This window comes from Onychostruthus taczanowskii, unplaced genomic scaffold (genome assembly GCF_017590055.1).
Source record: "Onychostruthus taczanowskii isolate IOZ18803 unplaced genomic scaffold, ASM1759005v1 scaffold32, whole genome shotgun sequence".
NCBI lineage: Eukaryota > Metazoa > Chordata > Aves > Passeriformes > Passeridae > Onychostruthus > Onychostruthus taczanowskii.
In genome coordinates, this window is record NW_024500572.1 from 4,198,715 (window position 1) to 4,212,932 (window position 14,218).

The 14,218-nt window shown below is 54.6% G+C and overlaps 2 protein-coding genes across 8 annotated transcripts in view; one reads left to right on the forward strand and one right to left on the reverse strand.

Moving 5' to 3' along the window:
- Positions 1-13,290, reverse strand: KCTD10 (potassium channel tetramerization domain containing 10). Of its 3 annotated transcripts, none has more exons than XM_041410043.1 (7): positions 13,166-13,290; positions 10,573-10,786; positions 6,133-6,302; positions 5,564-5,650; positions 4,930-4,982; positions 3,948-4,143; positions 1-3,341 (listed from the first exon to the last, which is right to left on the reverse strand). In XM_041410043.1, the coding sequence occupies exons 1-7, from the start codon at positions 13,166-13,168 to the stop codon at positions 3,123-3,125; spliced, it is 942 nt and encodes a 313-aa protein (XP_041265977.1). In that variant the 5' UTR covers positions 13,169-13,290; the 3' UTR covers positions 1-3,122. The 3 variants fall into 3 exon arrangements, with proteins under 3 accessions (XP_041265977.1, XP_041265978.1, XP_041265976.1); XM_041410044.1 differs by having other exon boundaries at positions 13,177-13,194; XM_041410042.1 differs by lacking the exon at positions 13,166-13,290 and adding an exon at positions 11,832-12,031.
- The window catches only part of UBE3B (ubiquitin protein ligase E3B), a 21,104-nt gene continuing 20,166 nt past the window's right edge, over positions 13,281-14,218 (forward strand). For 2 of the 5 annotated variants that reach the window (XM_041410036.1, XM_041410041.1), the window contains exons 1-2: positions 13,281-13,415; positions 13,935-14,108. The gene's annotated coding sequence lies outside the window, so the exon portion shown is untranslated. Of the gene's footprint in view, positions 13,416-13,515; positions 13,592-13,934; positions 14,109-14,218 lie in introns of those variants that run through there. The other 3 variants (XM_041410040.1, XM_041410039.1, XM_041410038.1) reach the window with 3 other exon arrangements.

Sequence of the window (14,218 nt, forward strand, 5' to 3'; positions counted from 1 at the left end):
TAAATATGAAATATCTTCTAATTTATTGTGTTATATTAAAAAACAAAAAAAACCAAAAGTACATATTGCAAACATCAACCATACACTGAAATCCAGCTGAAGCTTGTTCTGTGCAGAAGTCTGGACAGGAGGGAATGATTGTACAGAACAGGAATTTGCTGTTGTCCATGAAACAATTCCATTAAGACTGAAAGGTTCTACCTATGCTTTGCTCTAAGGTAGGATGGGAGCTTGGGGCCTTGCCCAGGTGCTGCTCAGGGGATCCAAACCTGCCTCAGGGAAGTGCAGGAGCAGCTGCTTTGGGGCTACAGGGAGAGAGAGGTGGGAAAGGGGCACCAGGGCTGGTCCCTGTCCCCTCCTTGTGCAGCCCAAACCGTGTCAGGAGCTGGGAGGGGACAAAATCCCTTCCCCAGGGGGACTTTCCTCATCTCCCCTGGGCTGTGCTGGCACTGCTGGTGCTGGAGGATGGAAGCAGCCAGCTCAGCTCTCCCTGGCACTGGGAGGCAGGGAAGGATAATCTGAAGAGCTGCTTGTGCCCAGGACACCTGCCCTGAGCCCCAGCTGCACCTGAGAGCTCAGAGTAAAACCATTTAGAGTAACGAGGCTCAGGGCTGAGAGCATTTGTGCAAGGGCATGACCAGGGTGTGCCCACAGCAAGGACAGGGGCAGCAGGTAAAGGACAGGCCCCAGGACAGCACAGCTTGGCTGCACCACTCCAGAACCCCGAGGGTGAGCTCAGGAGTGAGTTAAGACAGAGTCTGCCCACAAATGCAGTAACAAAACTGAAATGGAAACTTTAACTTTCCTGGAGTGACTTTGCTAAACCAACAGCTCTACAAAGCACTGTACAAAGATTAAAAACAGCCCTCCCCTTGGTTTTAAGAACTTAGTTTGCATAACCTGAAAGGGAAAAGCCTGAAGCCAGTTAAGGATCTATTTACAGAGAAGTTAATCACGTAGCTGTGACCTGTCAGGTGCTTAGTACTGGTGTCACCTCCTGGGGCTGAAGCTGCTCTGCCCCACAGGACTGGATTTGGTCTGGGGTCTGCAGGTCTGCACAGCTGGGGAGGAGCTGGAGAGCAGCTCCCAGCTGGAGTGAGCAGGGTTTGCTGCAGGACTGGTGCTGCTGGTCCCTGGTCACCCTCTGCTGAGACACAGCCTCCACTCCCAAGGGCTGCTCCAGATGCTGAGAAGCCCAGAAACAGCCCAGTAATCACCAGTAAGTGTCAAAGTACACAGTGCTGGAGAAACAGCAATCCAGGACTTCCCTGCCTCGCCCCCAACTCATCCCAGCCCTGAGGGGAGAGGCACTGGCTCCTTCCCCCTCTGCACTGCCCTAGAGGGTGCTGCAAACAGGTTTAATTACAACTCAAACTGGAAGCCCTGAGGTGTCAGGACAGAGCTGAAGCTGCTGAACCCCCAGGAGACTGTGGAGCTCTCAGTGAACAATCAGCAGCTGCAGGAGAAAGAGGAGACAGGTACAACACCCCCACCTGCCACAGCCAGCAGCTGCCTGCAATGTGGAGAAGTCTTTGGTTACTAGAAAGATGGCCTCAGATTAAATTGAAAATCTTTGAGCTTTACTTGATGATTCAAAACTGTACGGCCACTTCCTGGAGTGTTTCAGCTTCTACCAACGAGCTCTGTGGAACAGAAGAACGTGGCTGGTGCTGCTGCAGCACCTTTGGTTTTTACACTGTTCCCATGTCCTTAGCAGCCCTGAGCCAGGAGCAGGGATCCTTGGAGCAGGAACACAGAGCTGCTGCTCCAGAGGAGTGTGGCTGTTAAAGCCAGTGCTAAATATTCCAGAGAAAGGGTCAAAAGAAACTCTAGCCCAGGGCAGAGTGCTCTGGTGTCACCCACGGGTGCTGCTGCAGTGCAAGTTTAACACTTCCTACCTCAGGTTTCTCTCCCTGCCAGGACTGGTGACCTGAACTGTCACAGCTGTGGCTCTGCTCACCCCTATGGAATGACACCCCACCTCCCACCACCACTGTCACTTGACTCCACAACAGGCAACAGGAGACAAGGAGGTAGATAAAATATTCATTGACAAGAGAAAAGCACTCGTAGAAAACCACAGTGCAGTGGCCTTCTCCATGCTCTGCCCTTCCACACACAGCTGCCATGGCTGGGAGGATTTGGAACAGCCTCAGGGGGAAGTCAAACAGGGAATATCTGCCTCTGGGCCAGTGCCTGCTTCTGTTTCCCCTCACTCAGAGCAAGGCAGTGCTCATGGATCAGCTCCAGAAGGGAACCAGGGCTGCTGCCTCCCACCAGCACCCCCCAACACGGGGGGATTGGACCTGCTGTGACTCCTGGTGCCTGAGAGCTGCTGGAAACCAACCCCCAGCTGAGATCCAGGCTCAGGCTGAAGCTCTAAGCACTGACCAGTACCAACACCACTCCTAGGGAAAGCAACCATGGACAGTTTGCTCCTGATTCTCCTCCTTTGGGCGGAATTTTAACCTTGAACTTCAGGGATAAAACAGGGATGGGTGTCCCCAGCTCAGTGCTGCAGAAGTTCCACCGAACCCTTGGAGGAGCAGATCCTGAGAGCTGTGGGGAACCTGAGGGAGCAGTCCCTGCTCCCTCCCACTGCTCTGAGGGATCCCTCTGCCCCCAGCACTCCAGGAATCTCGTCAGCCTGTGCATTTTTGTTCTTTGGGGAGTCACCCAAGGCATTCCCAAGCTCTCTCCTAGGAGCCAGGGAGCTGTGCAGCAGCCCCGGGTCCAGGTCCCTGCCTTTCCCCCGAGCCCAGGAGGGTCAGGGAGTGCCTGGAGAGAAGGAGGATGGCTGGCTGACCTTTTGTTTGCTGTTTTGGTTTTAAAGTGCAGGATCATTACCAAAGCCACAGGAAGCCAGTCCTCCTCCTCTCCAACACAAAACAGCAACGACAAGAGTGCTAAAAATTCTGGGCATTTCTCCAGCTGCTCAACAGGCCCTTCCAGGCTGCCCAGTAACCTCATTGATCCTCGCCCTACAACTACCGCATTTAAATACCCCAAATAACCTAGAGTTTGTTACAAATCCCAATTTACAGACTGTGCTGGACAGGAGTTGCACTGCCTGGTCCTGCTGCAGGGCAGCCCCTTCCCCAGAGCTGAGGGGGTCCCCAGGCTCACTGGTGCAGGTGGGCCCTGTCATCCGGGCGCTTGATGTGGATCCGCCGCACGCGCTCGATGCGCTCCCGCTCCTCGTCCTCCTCCAGGTGGTGGGAGCGCCCTGCAGCCCCTCCCGTGGCTTCCAGGAGGGCATTGTCCGGCCCCCTCCCATCCTGGGATTCGTACAGAAGAATGTTCAGGGTCTCCTCATAAATTCGGGCTTCTGGGAACTCCACCTGGCAGGCAGGGAAGAGAAGGTCAGGTTTTACCTCGGTTTGAATTCCTGACACCCGGTGTTACAGTTCCTCAACTGCACCCCAGCCACAGAAATCCTTTCAGGCACAATCCTTTCTATTCCATTTTTTTGTTTCCAACTTCTGAGTCCAACAACAAGTTGGGTTTTTGCCAGAACCAGGCACATGTCTCCTGGGAAAGGGAAGAATACAGGGAAGGTGTGCCATTGCTGGGTCCCTCCTTACACAGGGGTGTAGAGCCAGGGAATGGTTTGGGTTGGGAGGGACCTTAAAGATAATTTAGTTCCATCCCTAGATCATCTACTTGCAACCCCCAAACCCAAATGTAGTTAAATGCACAAGTTTGTCTGAAGATAGAGCTGGACTGAACATTATGGATACCACGATGCACTATGGAATACCACAGGGCTTTATGGAATATCCCAACTGCCCAGCGCAGGCAGCTCCTGCTGCACCCCCAGGATGAGCTCCAGCTGCTGCCCCACTCTCAATGCACTGATTATCCTCCAGAGGTGCTGAACAATGACAAAGTGCCAGCCTGTTCAGCTGTCAGGGTGCCAGGCTGGAGCATTCCCAGTTTTCCTTTACCTTGGTTTGCTTCTTCTCAGTGGCATAAACGATGGAGGTGCAGCAGACCTCGGCGATCTTGCGGCCCTGCCCGTAGAAGGACCAGCAGCAGATCTCATCCCCAATGACATCCTTGATGAAGAGCACCCTCCCGTTGAACCTCAGGGACAGCTTGTCAAAGAGCTCAATGTTCTTCAGCATGTTGTCATCGGAGTTGCTGTGGGAATGGAGGCAGCAGCAGGAATTTGCAGAGCACACGGAAAGAGCAGGAGCAGTGAGCACTGACAGCTCCGAGATCCCACATTCCTGTGTCACAGAATCCCAGGATGGTTTGGGATGGAGTGACCTTAAAGCCCATCCAGTGCCACCCTGTGACATGGACAGGGGCACCTTCCACTAGCCCAGGTTGCTCCAGGCCCCATCCAACCTGGCCTTGGACACTTCCAGGGATGAGGCAAACCAAAGAAATGAATTCTTATTATTTCACTACTACAGGCAGGAAAACCTGAAGCAGCAGCAATACAACAGCAACAGCCCTGTGAACAACTGTCCAAGGCCATTTCACCCAGGTGCAAAATGCTATCAGCCAATCAAACCATTCCTGAGCTCTGCACCCTGGATGAGCACTGTTATGTCATGAAACTTATAAGAGAATAAGGGAAAGAGGACAAGGCCCCCAGTTTGATGATTTCACCACTCACTGAGCTCCCTGTGCTCAACTACCACACTGCAGTCCCTGGGAATGCAGACAGCACTTGGCTACGAGCCTCTGCCAGCTGCACCTAAGGATTAGAGGAACTCCTCTGGCACAGAAATAGCACAGGCTCAGCCTTCCATGGATGGCAGCAGACTCCCTTCTGACTTCAGTTTGAAATTAATTGCGAAAAAATGGAGTGCCTGCCAACACCTATCTGTCATCAGGTCTGGGGGAAGAAAAAGGAAACTTTTATAGCGGATTTTAGTCTATGAAAAACTTCTGGCAATTCCACCTGAAGTCACTTACCTGGTGTAGGAATATTTGTTGTTGCTTCTGTTATAGAGCAGCTTCACTGCTGGCTGTAAGAAACAAAGCACAGATGAGCTCCAGGGAGCACAGCCTGAGCTGGAACCTCAGCTCAGCCCAAGGCCCCACAGAGAAGCTGCCAATGACAAATTCCCAGTGGGATTTCTGTGGTGTTACTGCTGTTGCTGCAAACCTGTGATGCACAGGTTGGCAATGGGGCTCCAACCCCTCCTGACCCATTCTGGGACTGGATCCTCATCTATTCTTATCTTCCCTCTGTCTTATCAGCACCCCCTGCTATGTGCAGGGACACCTTCCACTATCCCAGATTGCTCCAAGCCCTGTCCAGCCTGGCCTTGGACACTTCCAGGGATGGGGCAGCCACAGCTTCTCTGGGCAACGTGAGCCAGGGCCTCACCACCCTCACAGGGAAGGATTTTTTCCTAATATCCCATCTAACCCTGCCCTCCTGCAACTTAAAGGCATCACCCTTATCCTGTCACTCCATCCAGCACTGTAGTTCTCTCGGAGCCCCTTTAGGCACTGGAAAGAGCTCTGAGGTCTCCCCAGAGCCTTCTCTTCTCCAGGATGGACACCTCTAGCTCTCCCCATGGCACATCCCAGTCTCTCTCACCTTGTTGGAGGTTGCAATCAGCTTCTGCTCCTCCTTGGAGGAGGTGATCACCGGGACCTTGCAGAAGGGCTCGTACGCGTCCTTGTTCTGTGGGAGAAGAACCAACAGCAGCTGAGTGACAACAGATCCCAGGGCACACCCACATTTCCTGGGAATGATCTCTGCTGAGGGATCAGTGCCCAGTCTGTCCCTGTGGTGGTTTCTGGACTGTGGCTGGCCAGGCACCATTCTTTTGGGAGGGTGTCCATTCCAGTGCTCCACCACTGAATGTCTGTGCCCAGTTGAACAGCAGGATCTGGAATAGAGCTTCTCTCAGACAGGACACCAGTGACAACAGCATCAAACCCAAGATGGCAACCTCAGAGCATAACAAAGAACACAACAGGACTCCCAGAAGCTCTGAGAAAAAGCTGGTTTTCCTAGATGTGAGCAGACTCCAGCAGATGGCAACACGATCAATTCCCATTTCCATCCCAGCCTCTAAAATCAACACATGAAGACCAGGAGAAAATCCTGCTCTGCCCAGATACTGCTGCCCACCCCCAGCTGTCCATGAGCCCTGTGCCCACCTGCAGGGCTGCCTGGCATTCATCCACCAGCCCCTGCACCAGGTAGTACTTGGCCTCAGCCAGCAGCTCCTCGATCTCCCGGCGGCTCTCCGGGAGCGGCACGGCCCCGTCCCGCAGGTAGTTCAGGATTGTCCCAAAGTGCTTCCCACAGCGGTCGATCAGGATCCAGCCTGGGGACACAGGAAGGCCACAGTAAGGACAAGCTCAGATGAATGTGGCTAAAGGCCTTGGCAGAGCAAACTGGTAAAGGACATGATGGAACAGGGAGTGTGAGGATGGAACGGGGAATGTGAGCAGGGAGTGCGGCACAGCTGGAGCTTGGGACCATGGTGGGAGGAGAATCATGGAATGGTTTGGGTTGGAAGGGATCTTCAAGCCCATCCAGTCCCACCCCTGCTATGTGCAAGGACACCTTCCACTAGACCATGTTGCTCCAAACCCCTCTCCAACCTGGCCTGGGATACTTCCAGGGATCCAGGGGCAGCCACAGCTTCTCTGGGCACCCTCAGCATTCTCACATGGAAGAATTTCTTCTCAATATCCCATCCAACCCTGCCTCTGACAGTGGGAAGCCACTCCCCCTTGTCTCATCCCTCCATACCCTTGCCCAAAGTCGCTTTCAGCTCTTCTGGAGTCACTCTAGGCACTGCAAAGTGCTCCAGTCTCCCTGGAGCCTTCTCTTCTCCAGAGAAGAAAAGAGCTACAAGCCCTTGCCCAAAGTCCCTTTGAGCTCTTCTGGAGTCCCTCTAGGCACTGCAAAGTGCTTCAAAGTCTCCCTGGAGCCTTCTCTTCTCCAGAGAAGAAAAGAGCTACAACCAAAGCTGTGGGTGCAGCATCCACATTTCACCTCTTGCTGCTGGGATCAGGCTGGACCCTGGAAAAGTCAGGCAGTGCCAAGGCTGGAGATTCCCTGAGTGAACAGATGGCCACTCTCACAGGCTGAGGCTCAGGAATGCAGCGAGGAAACGCTTGTGGGGAAGGAGTCATATTTTGGACAAATAAGGAAAGTAGGTTAAAGCAGCCCCTGTGTGCTCTGCATGAATGGAATTACGAGGAAAAGTCTGAACATTTGGTTCAATCTGGAAAGGGAACATGGCCTTTTCTGAGGGAAAAGAAGACACTCTGCAGCAGCTCACTCCAGGCTTCCCAGCTCCCTCATTCCAGCTGTCCACAGACAACAGAAAGTGTGCTCCAAGTGGGATTTTACAGGCTGGAACAACAAACTGGAGAAAGAAATGATGGAACAAAGGGCTGATCCAGACTAATGGCTAATCCAACTAGAGCAGAAAAAAGCCCATATGGTAGTGCAGAGTATAGAAAGCAAGAAATCCCATTTTAGTGGGAGATTTAGTGAAAGGTGTCCCTGCCCATAGCAGGGGTGGAACAAGGTGAGCTTTAAAGTCCTTTCTGACCCAGACCATTCTGGGATTCTGTGATAAAGAGGAAGCACAAGCCATGGTAATAAACCAGGACATCCATATTCCACAAAAGCAGCTATTTCCCAAGCTCACTGGAGCACACAGGAAGGTAAAGGGCCAGTGAGAGCAGAATTACCATCCCCAAACTCCTCTGTGATTCCTCTGGGCTGCAAAAATCTGCTGCAGCTTCATGTTTACAGATGGTGAAACTGAAGCAGAATTGCTCATTTTCATGTGGGGATGAGAAAACACTTCCAGTAGCGTTGCAAAATCAGGGTGACCACTAGAAGAACTTTAAAAACCCTCCTGCTTCCCCCAAACAGCCCAAAGGAGATGAGTCACAGGGAAGTGACCCCGGTGCCACTCAGCCACAGCAGAGCCAACAAGTGGGCTGAAGTCTTCTGGAGTCATTTTTTAATTGCAGTGTTCCAAAAAACATCCTGTGATCCATTCAGGAGCACGGACATGGAATTCATGGGCTGTACGGAACCCATGGTTTGGGATGGAAGGGAACTTAAAAGTTCCAACCCCCTGACATGGGCAGAGCCACCTTCCACCATCCCAGGCTGCTCCAAGCCCTGGCCTTGGACATTCCAGGAATGGGGCAGCCCCAGCTTCTCTGGGAATTCCATCCCAGCCTCTCACCACCCTCACAGGGTGGACTTCTTTCCAATATCCCATCTGTTCCTGCCCTCTGGCAATTTGAAGCCATCCATCATTCCAGGCCCTTGCAAATAGTCCTTGCCCACCTTTCTGTCAGCTCCTTCAGGCCCTGGAAGCCACACTGAGGTCACTCCAGAACCTTCCCTTCTCCAGGCTGAACAATCCCAGCAGAGCTGCTCCATCCCTCTGATCTTCCTGGTGCCTCCTCTGGGCTCTCTCCAGCAGCTCCAGCTCCTCCCTGTGCTGGGCCCCAGGGCTGGGGCAGCTCTGCAGGTGGGGTCTCACCTGGGCAGAGGGGCAGAGCCCCCCTCTCCCCATTGCCTTTGTCCATGGACACATCACACCTTTAGAAATCCATCTTTGTCTTACAGGAATTCTCAGGGACAGGATCCAAACACTCCAGCTAAAACCAGATATTTTCCAACCAAGCCCTGGCAGGTGAAACAGGAGCCTGATACTGGACACTGCCTGAGGCTCCACTCTCTTATCAGCAGCTGGACCAGGAACAGCTTCCCCATCAACAGCAGCAGGAGTCAGGGAAAAAAAAGAGACTTGGAAACAGGTGGATGCACCTGGAAAAGACACATCCTTCTCCCTGCTCATTACCATCCAAAGAAAATGTTCCAAATATGCTGATTTGCTACAGTTCATCAATAATTTCTAAGCTGAAAGCAATCATCTGCCACCCACAGCCAGAGAAGCAGACTTTTCTCTTCCAGCCTGAGGAACAGCAGGTTGGAATTGTTCAGCTGGGAGGAGGAGCTGGGATCTGAATCCCAGACACAGAGCAGGACCCTGTGTGCCAAATTCCAGACTGGTTCAACCCAACTCCTTCCACTTGCCCCCCAAGCCTGGCTTCTTTTCCTAAGAAACATCTTGTTTGGTGCCAGGTTTTGGGTGTGACCAATTAGGAAGATTTTGAAGAATTCCAGATAAAAAGTGTTTCCTTTAGCAGCCCCAGTGCTATTGTCCCAGTTTCCAGGCAAGGGGAGATAAAGCAAGAACTGCTGCAATGGGAGTGTCTGTGTTACAACATACAGGAAGTATCAAATTCCTCTTAAAACACAAACTGGTTCCATGGAACAATCCCACACACACACTGTGGGAGTCACAGCAAAACAAACTTGGGATTTTAAGTCCCAAACAGTGGGAGAAATTCCAGTTATCCTCAGATTTGAGGTGCAAACAGCATCTGCACTTCCAGAGTCTCTGAGCCCTGGGAATGGGATGTCCCAACCCTCCTGTATCTGCCCAGGACACTGGGATCACGCCAGGGTGAGTTTCCAAAAGGAATTTGGAATTTCCAATCCATTTCCAACCATGGGAAGTCTGGAATTATCAAATTCAGCACAGCAGCTTCAGGGAGGGACAGGAAGATCCACCCCAAGTTTAGCAAAGGGAGAATGTTCACAACATTTCACTCCTCCAGTGCTCCCAGTCAAGGTGTTGATTCCCATTTGACAGGTTTTTTCCCAAACTGGACCCAGTGTTGATTCCCATTTGACTTTTTTTCTAAATTTGACCCACAGACTGACTTTTTCAATGCAAGCTCCATGATCTGTATCCAGGATAAGTATCCCAGAGACCCTTTGATCCAGAGCCCCAAGTCACAGCATCCACACTCCTGCTTTATCCTGGCCTGGGATTACACCTGAACAACACAGCTCTGTTTTCCCCAGCTTAAGTATAAAGACTTCTAGCTAAACCAGAAATATTCAGCTAATCAGGCTGTATTTTTACATTTTTCCCCTTCAAATCTACTTCCTTTTATCTCAGGAAAGCTTATCATAAACCTCTAAACACACTGTTTTAAAGCACTCAAAACTCAATCCACTCTGTAATGTATTTTCCCAGCTGTATAATCATGGAATCATGGAACAACAGCATGGTTTGGGTTGGGAGGGACCTTGAAGATTATTTAGTCCACTCCTTGCCATGGGCAGGGACACCTCCCACTATCCCAGGCTGCTCCAAGCCCTGTCCAACCTGGCCTGGGACACTTCCAGGGATGGGGCAGCCACAGCTGCTTTGAAAACCCTGTGCCAGGGCCTGCCACCCTCACGGGGAAAGATTTCATCCCAATATCTAATCCAAATCTATTCTCTTATCCTGCTACTCCAGGGCTTTATAAATATTCTCTCAGTGGTTCTTGTGGCTCCTTCAGGCACTGCAAGGCCACAATTAAGTCACCCCAAACCTTCCTTTTATCCAGGCTGAACAATCCCAACCCTCCCTTGCAGGAGAGGTCCTCCATCCTTCCAACCCTACAAACAGAAATTCCTCTGACCTTCCCACGACCCCTGTGACTTTCCCTGCCCAGGAAGGACACAGAGGGCACCAGGAACGTCCCAATCCTTACCTTCACTGTCCGTGAGCACCTCCATGCGCCCGCTGAACATGGCCTTGAGCATGGTGTCCTGCTTGGTCAGGGTCTGCATGGTGGTGTAGTACAGGGCCCCCCCCACGTTCAGCTTCACGTACTTGGAGCTGGGGCTGCTCCCCTTGAAGGACGTCGTGCGCGTCGCGGCCGCCGGCACTGCTGAGCTCACCACGCTCTCTCCCGACATCTCTTCCTGCAAGGAAAGGCTGCCCAGCTCAAGGGAGCAGTTCCCAGCTTGAGGAAGGACTTCCCAGCTCAAAGGAGCAGTTCCCAGCTCAAGAAAGGACTTCCCAGATCAAGGAAGGACTTGCCAGCTCAAAGGAGCAGTTCCCAGCTCAAGGAAAGACTTCCCAGCTCAAAGGAGCAGTTCCCAGCTCAAGGAAGGACTTTCCAGATCAAGGAAGGACTTCCTAGCTCAGGGAAGGACCTTCCAGCTCAAAGGAGCAGTTCCCAGCTCAAGGAAGGACTTTCCAGATCAAGGAAGGACTTCCTAGCTCAAGGAAGGACCTTCCAGTTCAAGGAAGGACTTCCCAGCTCAAAGGAGCAGCTCCCAGCTCAAGGAAGGACTTTCCAGTTCAAGGAAAGACTTCCCAGCTCAAAGGAGGAGCTCCCACCTCAAAGGAGCCGCTCCCCGCTCCAGGAAGGACTTTCCAGCTCAAAGGAGCAGGTCCCAGCTCAAGGAAGGCCTTTCCAGTTCAAGGACAGACTTCCCAGCTCAACGGAGCAGCTCCCAGCCCAAGGAAGGACTTTCCAGCTCAAAGGAGCAGGTCCCAGCTCAAGGAAGGCCTTTCCAGTTCAAGGACAGACTTCCCAGCTCAACGGAGCAGCTCCCAGCCCAAGGAAGGACTTTCCAGCTCAAAGGAGCAGTTCCCAGCTCAAAGAAGCAGCTCCCAGCTCAAGGAAGGACTTTTCAGTTCAAGGAAGGACTTCCTAGCTCAAAGGAGCAGTTCCCAGCTCAAGGAAGGACTTTCCAGCATAAAGGAACAGCTCCCAGCTCAAGAAAAGACTTCCCAGCTCGAAGGAGCAGTTCCCAGCTCAAAGGAAGGACTTCCCAGCTCAAAGGAGCAGTTCCCAGCTCAAAGGAGCAGTTCCCAGCTCAAAGGAAGGACTTTCCAGCTCAAAGGAGCAGCTCCCAGCTCCTTCCTTGGACTTTTCAGTTCAAGGAAGGACCTCCCAGCTAAGGAAGCAGCTCCCACCCTGGCAGTGTGACACCCCTGCTCCCAGGGTGAGTTTCACACCTTGGCTCCTCCCGTGGCTCTCCGTGTGAAGTTCTCAAGTGTTTTAAATGTTTCACTCTCAGGAACTGAAGGATACTCGTGGACACAGCCCCTGTTTTTTCTCCCCCCCGGGAAAAGCCTTGGGAATGCTGAGCTGGGTTTTGCACTGCAAAGCCAACACTTTCCCACAACAACTGCTTTCATTTCTTACACAACTCCACAGCTTAAAGCTCTTACTCCATCAACAATCTGGGACGGAATTGGGCAATTCCCAACGCACACAAGTGGAGCAGATGATTCCTGCGAGTCCAAATGCAGAAATCAACAGATTCCCCAATGCTAAAATGCAGAATATCCACAGGTTTTCAAGGTTTTTTCCCTTGGAGCAAAAGGGAGAGCACACAGGAGCTTTTCCTGCTCTTCCCTGCCCTCCCACACTGCTCAGAGCACCAAAATCCAGCCGGACAGAGCAGCCTGCAGCCACATTCCTGTCACCTCCTTGTCACCGAGGTCACACTGGCACGGGCACAAGGAGGCTCAGCACCACAAATGCCACCGGAGCCGTTAAATCCTTAATCACTTTGAGCCTCCTTTCCCACAGGATGGGACAGGGTGGGATAATTAACCCCTTCCATCCCTGCTCCTACAGCTCCCACGGCTCCGGCATGAGCCGAACCGAAGGATTTTTTGCTTCACCGCCAGGAAACTCCCAAAGGAGCCGGAGTTGTGTGGCACAGGAGAGGGGCAGGGATGGCCTGGAGATGATTCCATCACCTCTGAGATGCACAGGCAGCAACCTCAGCTCACGTTCCGGCTCCCTCCGGCACCGGAACAGCCCAGCTCGGGGTTCCAGAGGGGATGGATCCCACCACGACCCCAAATCGCAGCCCTGCCCTCCCCAAACCACGGGGCACGCTGGGGACGGGACACGGCCAAACCAGACCGTGACCACCGCCACTCCCGGGGATCAGACTCCCCCCGGGACCCCTCTCTCCAGCCTCGGGGCTGGCCCAGCCCCTGGGATCTGCCGCTCTCGGGGGCCGGACCCCCAAATCCTCACCCCAACGCCTCCCCAGGGCAGCGGCTCCCGCACGCACCCGCGGGCAGAACCGCTACCCGCAATCCCCGGCCCCTCCGCCTCTCCCAGTGCCCCTCCCACGGCCCAAAGCCCCCCTGAGCCCCCCGACCCGGAGTCCCTCAACCCCCGCAAGGGCCGGAGCCCCCTCAGCTCCCCCTGCCCCGGCGAGGCCCGGACCCCGCAGCCCCTCACACCCCCCTCCCCTCCGCGAGGACCTGAGCCCACCCCCGCCCTGCAGGCCCGTCCCCCGCGGCCCGCGCCGCCCTTTCCCCCTCACCATGAACGGACCGAGCCCCTCGGAGCGAGCGAGCGGGAGCGCCGGGCGGGGAACTTCCGCCCCTCGCCTCGCTTCCGGCGCCGCCCGGGTGCTCCCCCAAACCCGTCCGATGGCCCGCCGGGCCCCCCCGGCCGCTGCCGCGCTGCGCTGCCGCCTCGCAGGCTTGGCACAGCCCGCTTTGGCCCGGCTCGGTTCGACCTTTCCGGTACCACCGGGACGCAGAGCTGGGTGTTCTGCCTGCGCCCAGCCGGTGAGCGGGCCGGCGGAACGGCAGCGGCGGGGCGGGTTGGCGGCCGGACGGGGAGCGCGGACACGGGGGCGAGGAGGGGGCTGCGGCCGCGGCCTGGGCGGGGGAACCGGGAGGGACCGGGGGGTTCCGGGGCCGCTGGGCCCGGCCCGGCCGGCCCGGTGTCCGCCGGGACGAGGGTGAGTGCCTGAGGGCTACGGGGAGGCTGCCGGCAGCGGCGGGGCCCGGCGGGGTGGGCGGCGCGGTGGGAGCCTGGGCCCGGGGAGGCTGCGGGGGCTGCCAGAGGGGCTGAGGGGGCTCTGTGGCCGCTTTGCGAGTCCTGGGAGCTGCAGCCCAGCTCGAGGGCTGTGGGTGGCTACTCGGGGGTGGCACCTGCTCCGGTCCCCGGCGCCCTGGGTCGCTTTGTCCTTCCGTGCTGTCACACACGGAGTTATCCCTCCCCTCCAGCCGCCTGTGCTGGTGACCGCCGCCGAGCCGCGGTGCTGCTTCTCCTCACACTTACCGTTTTCCTTGCGGGTGCAGCGAGAGGTAAATCGGGTCCAAAGGACTCGGAACTGCGGAGGGAAAGTCTACGTCCCCAGATCAGCCGCGGGGAATGTGCTTGTCCATGCAGGAGCTGCCCGAAGCCTCTGGATGGGGGTCATGTGAGTGTGTAGATGAGCATCACACGCTTCCCTTGAAGAAGTGACCCCTCAGGTGAGTTCTTTGTTGCTGTTTATAAAGCTCTGGTTGACCCTGGGTGTTTTATCTGGTGAATGGCAATAAATCAGTGTCCCTTGTGCCCTTTGCCTCCTGTCCCTGGCTGG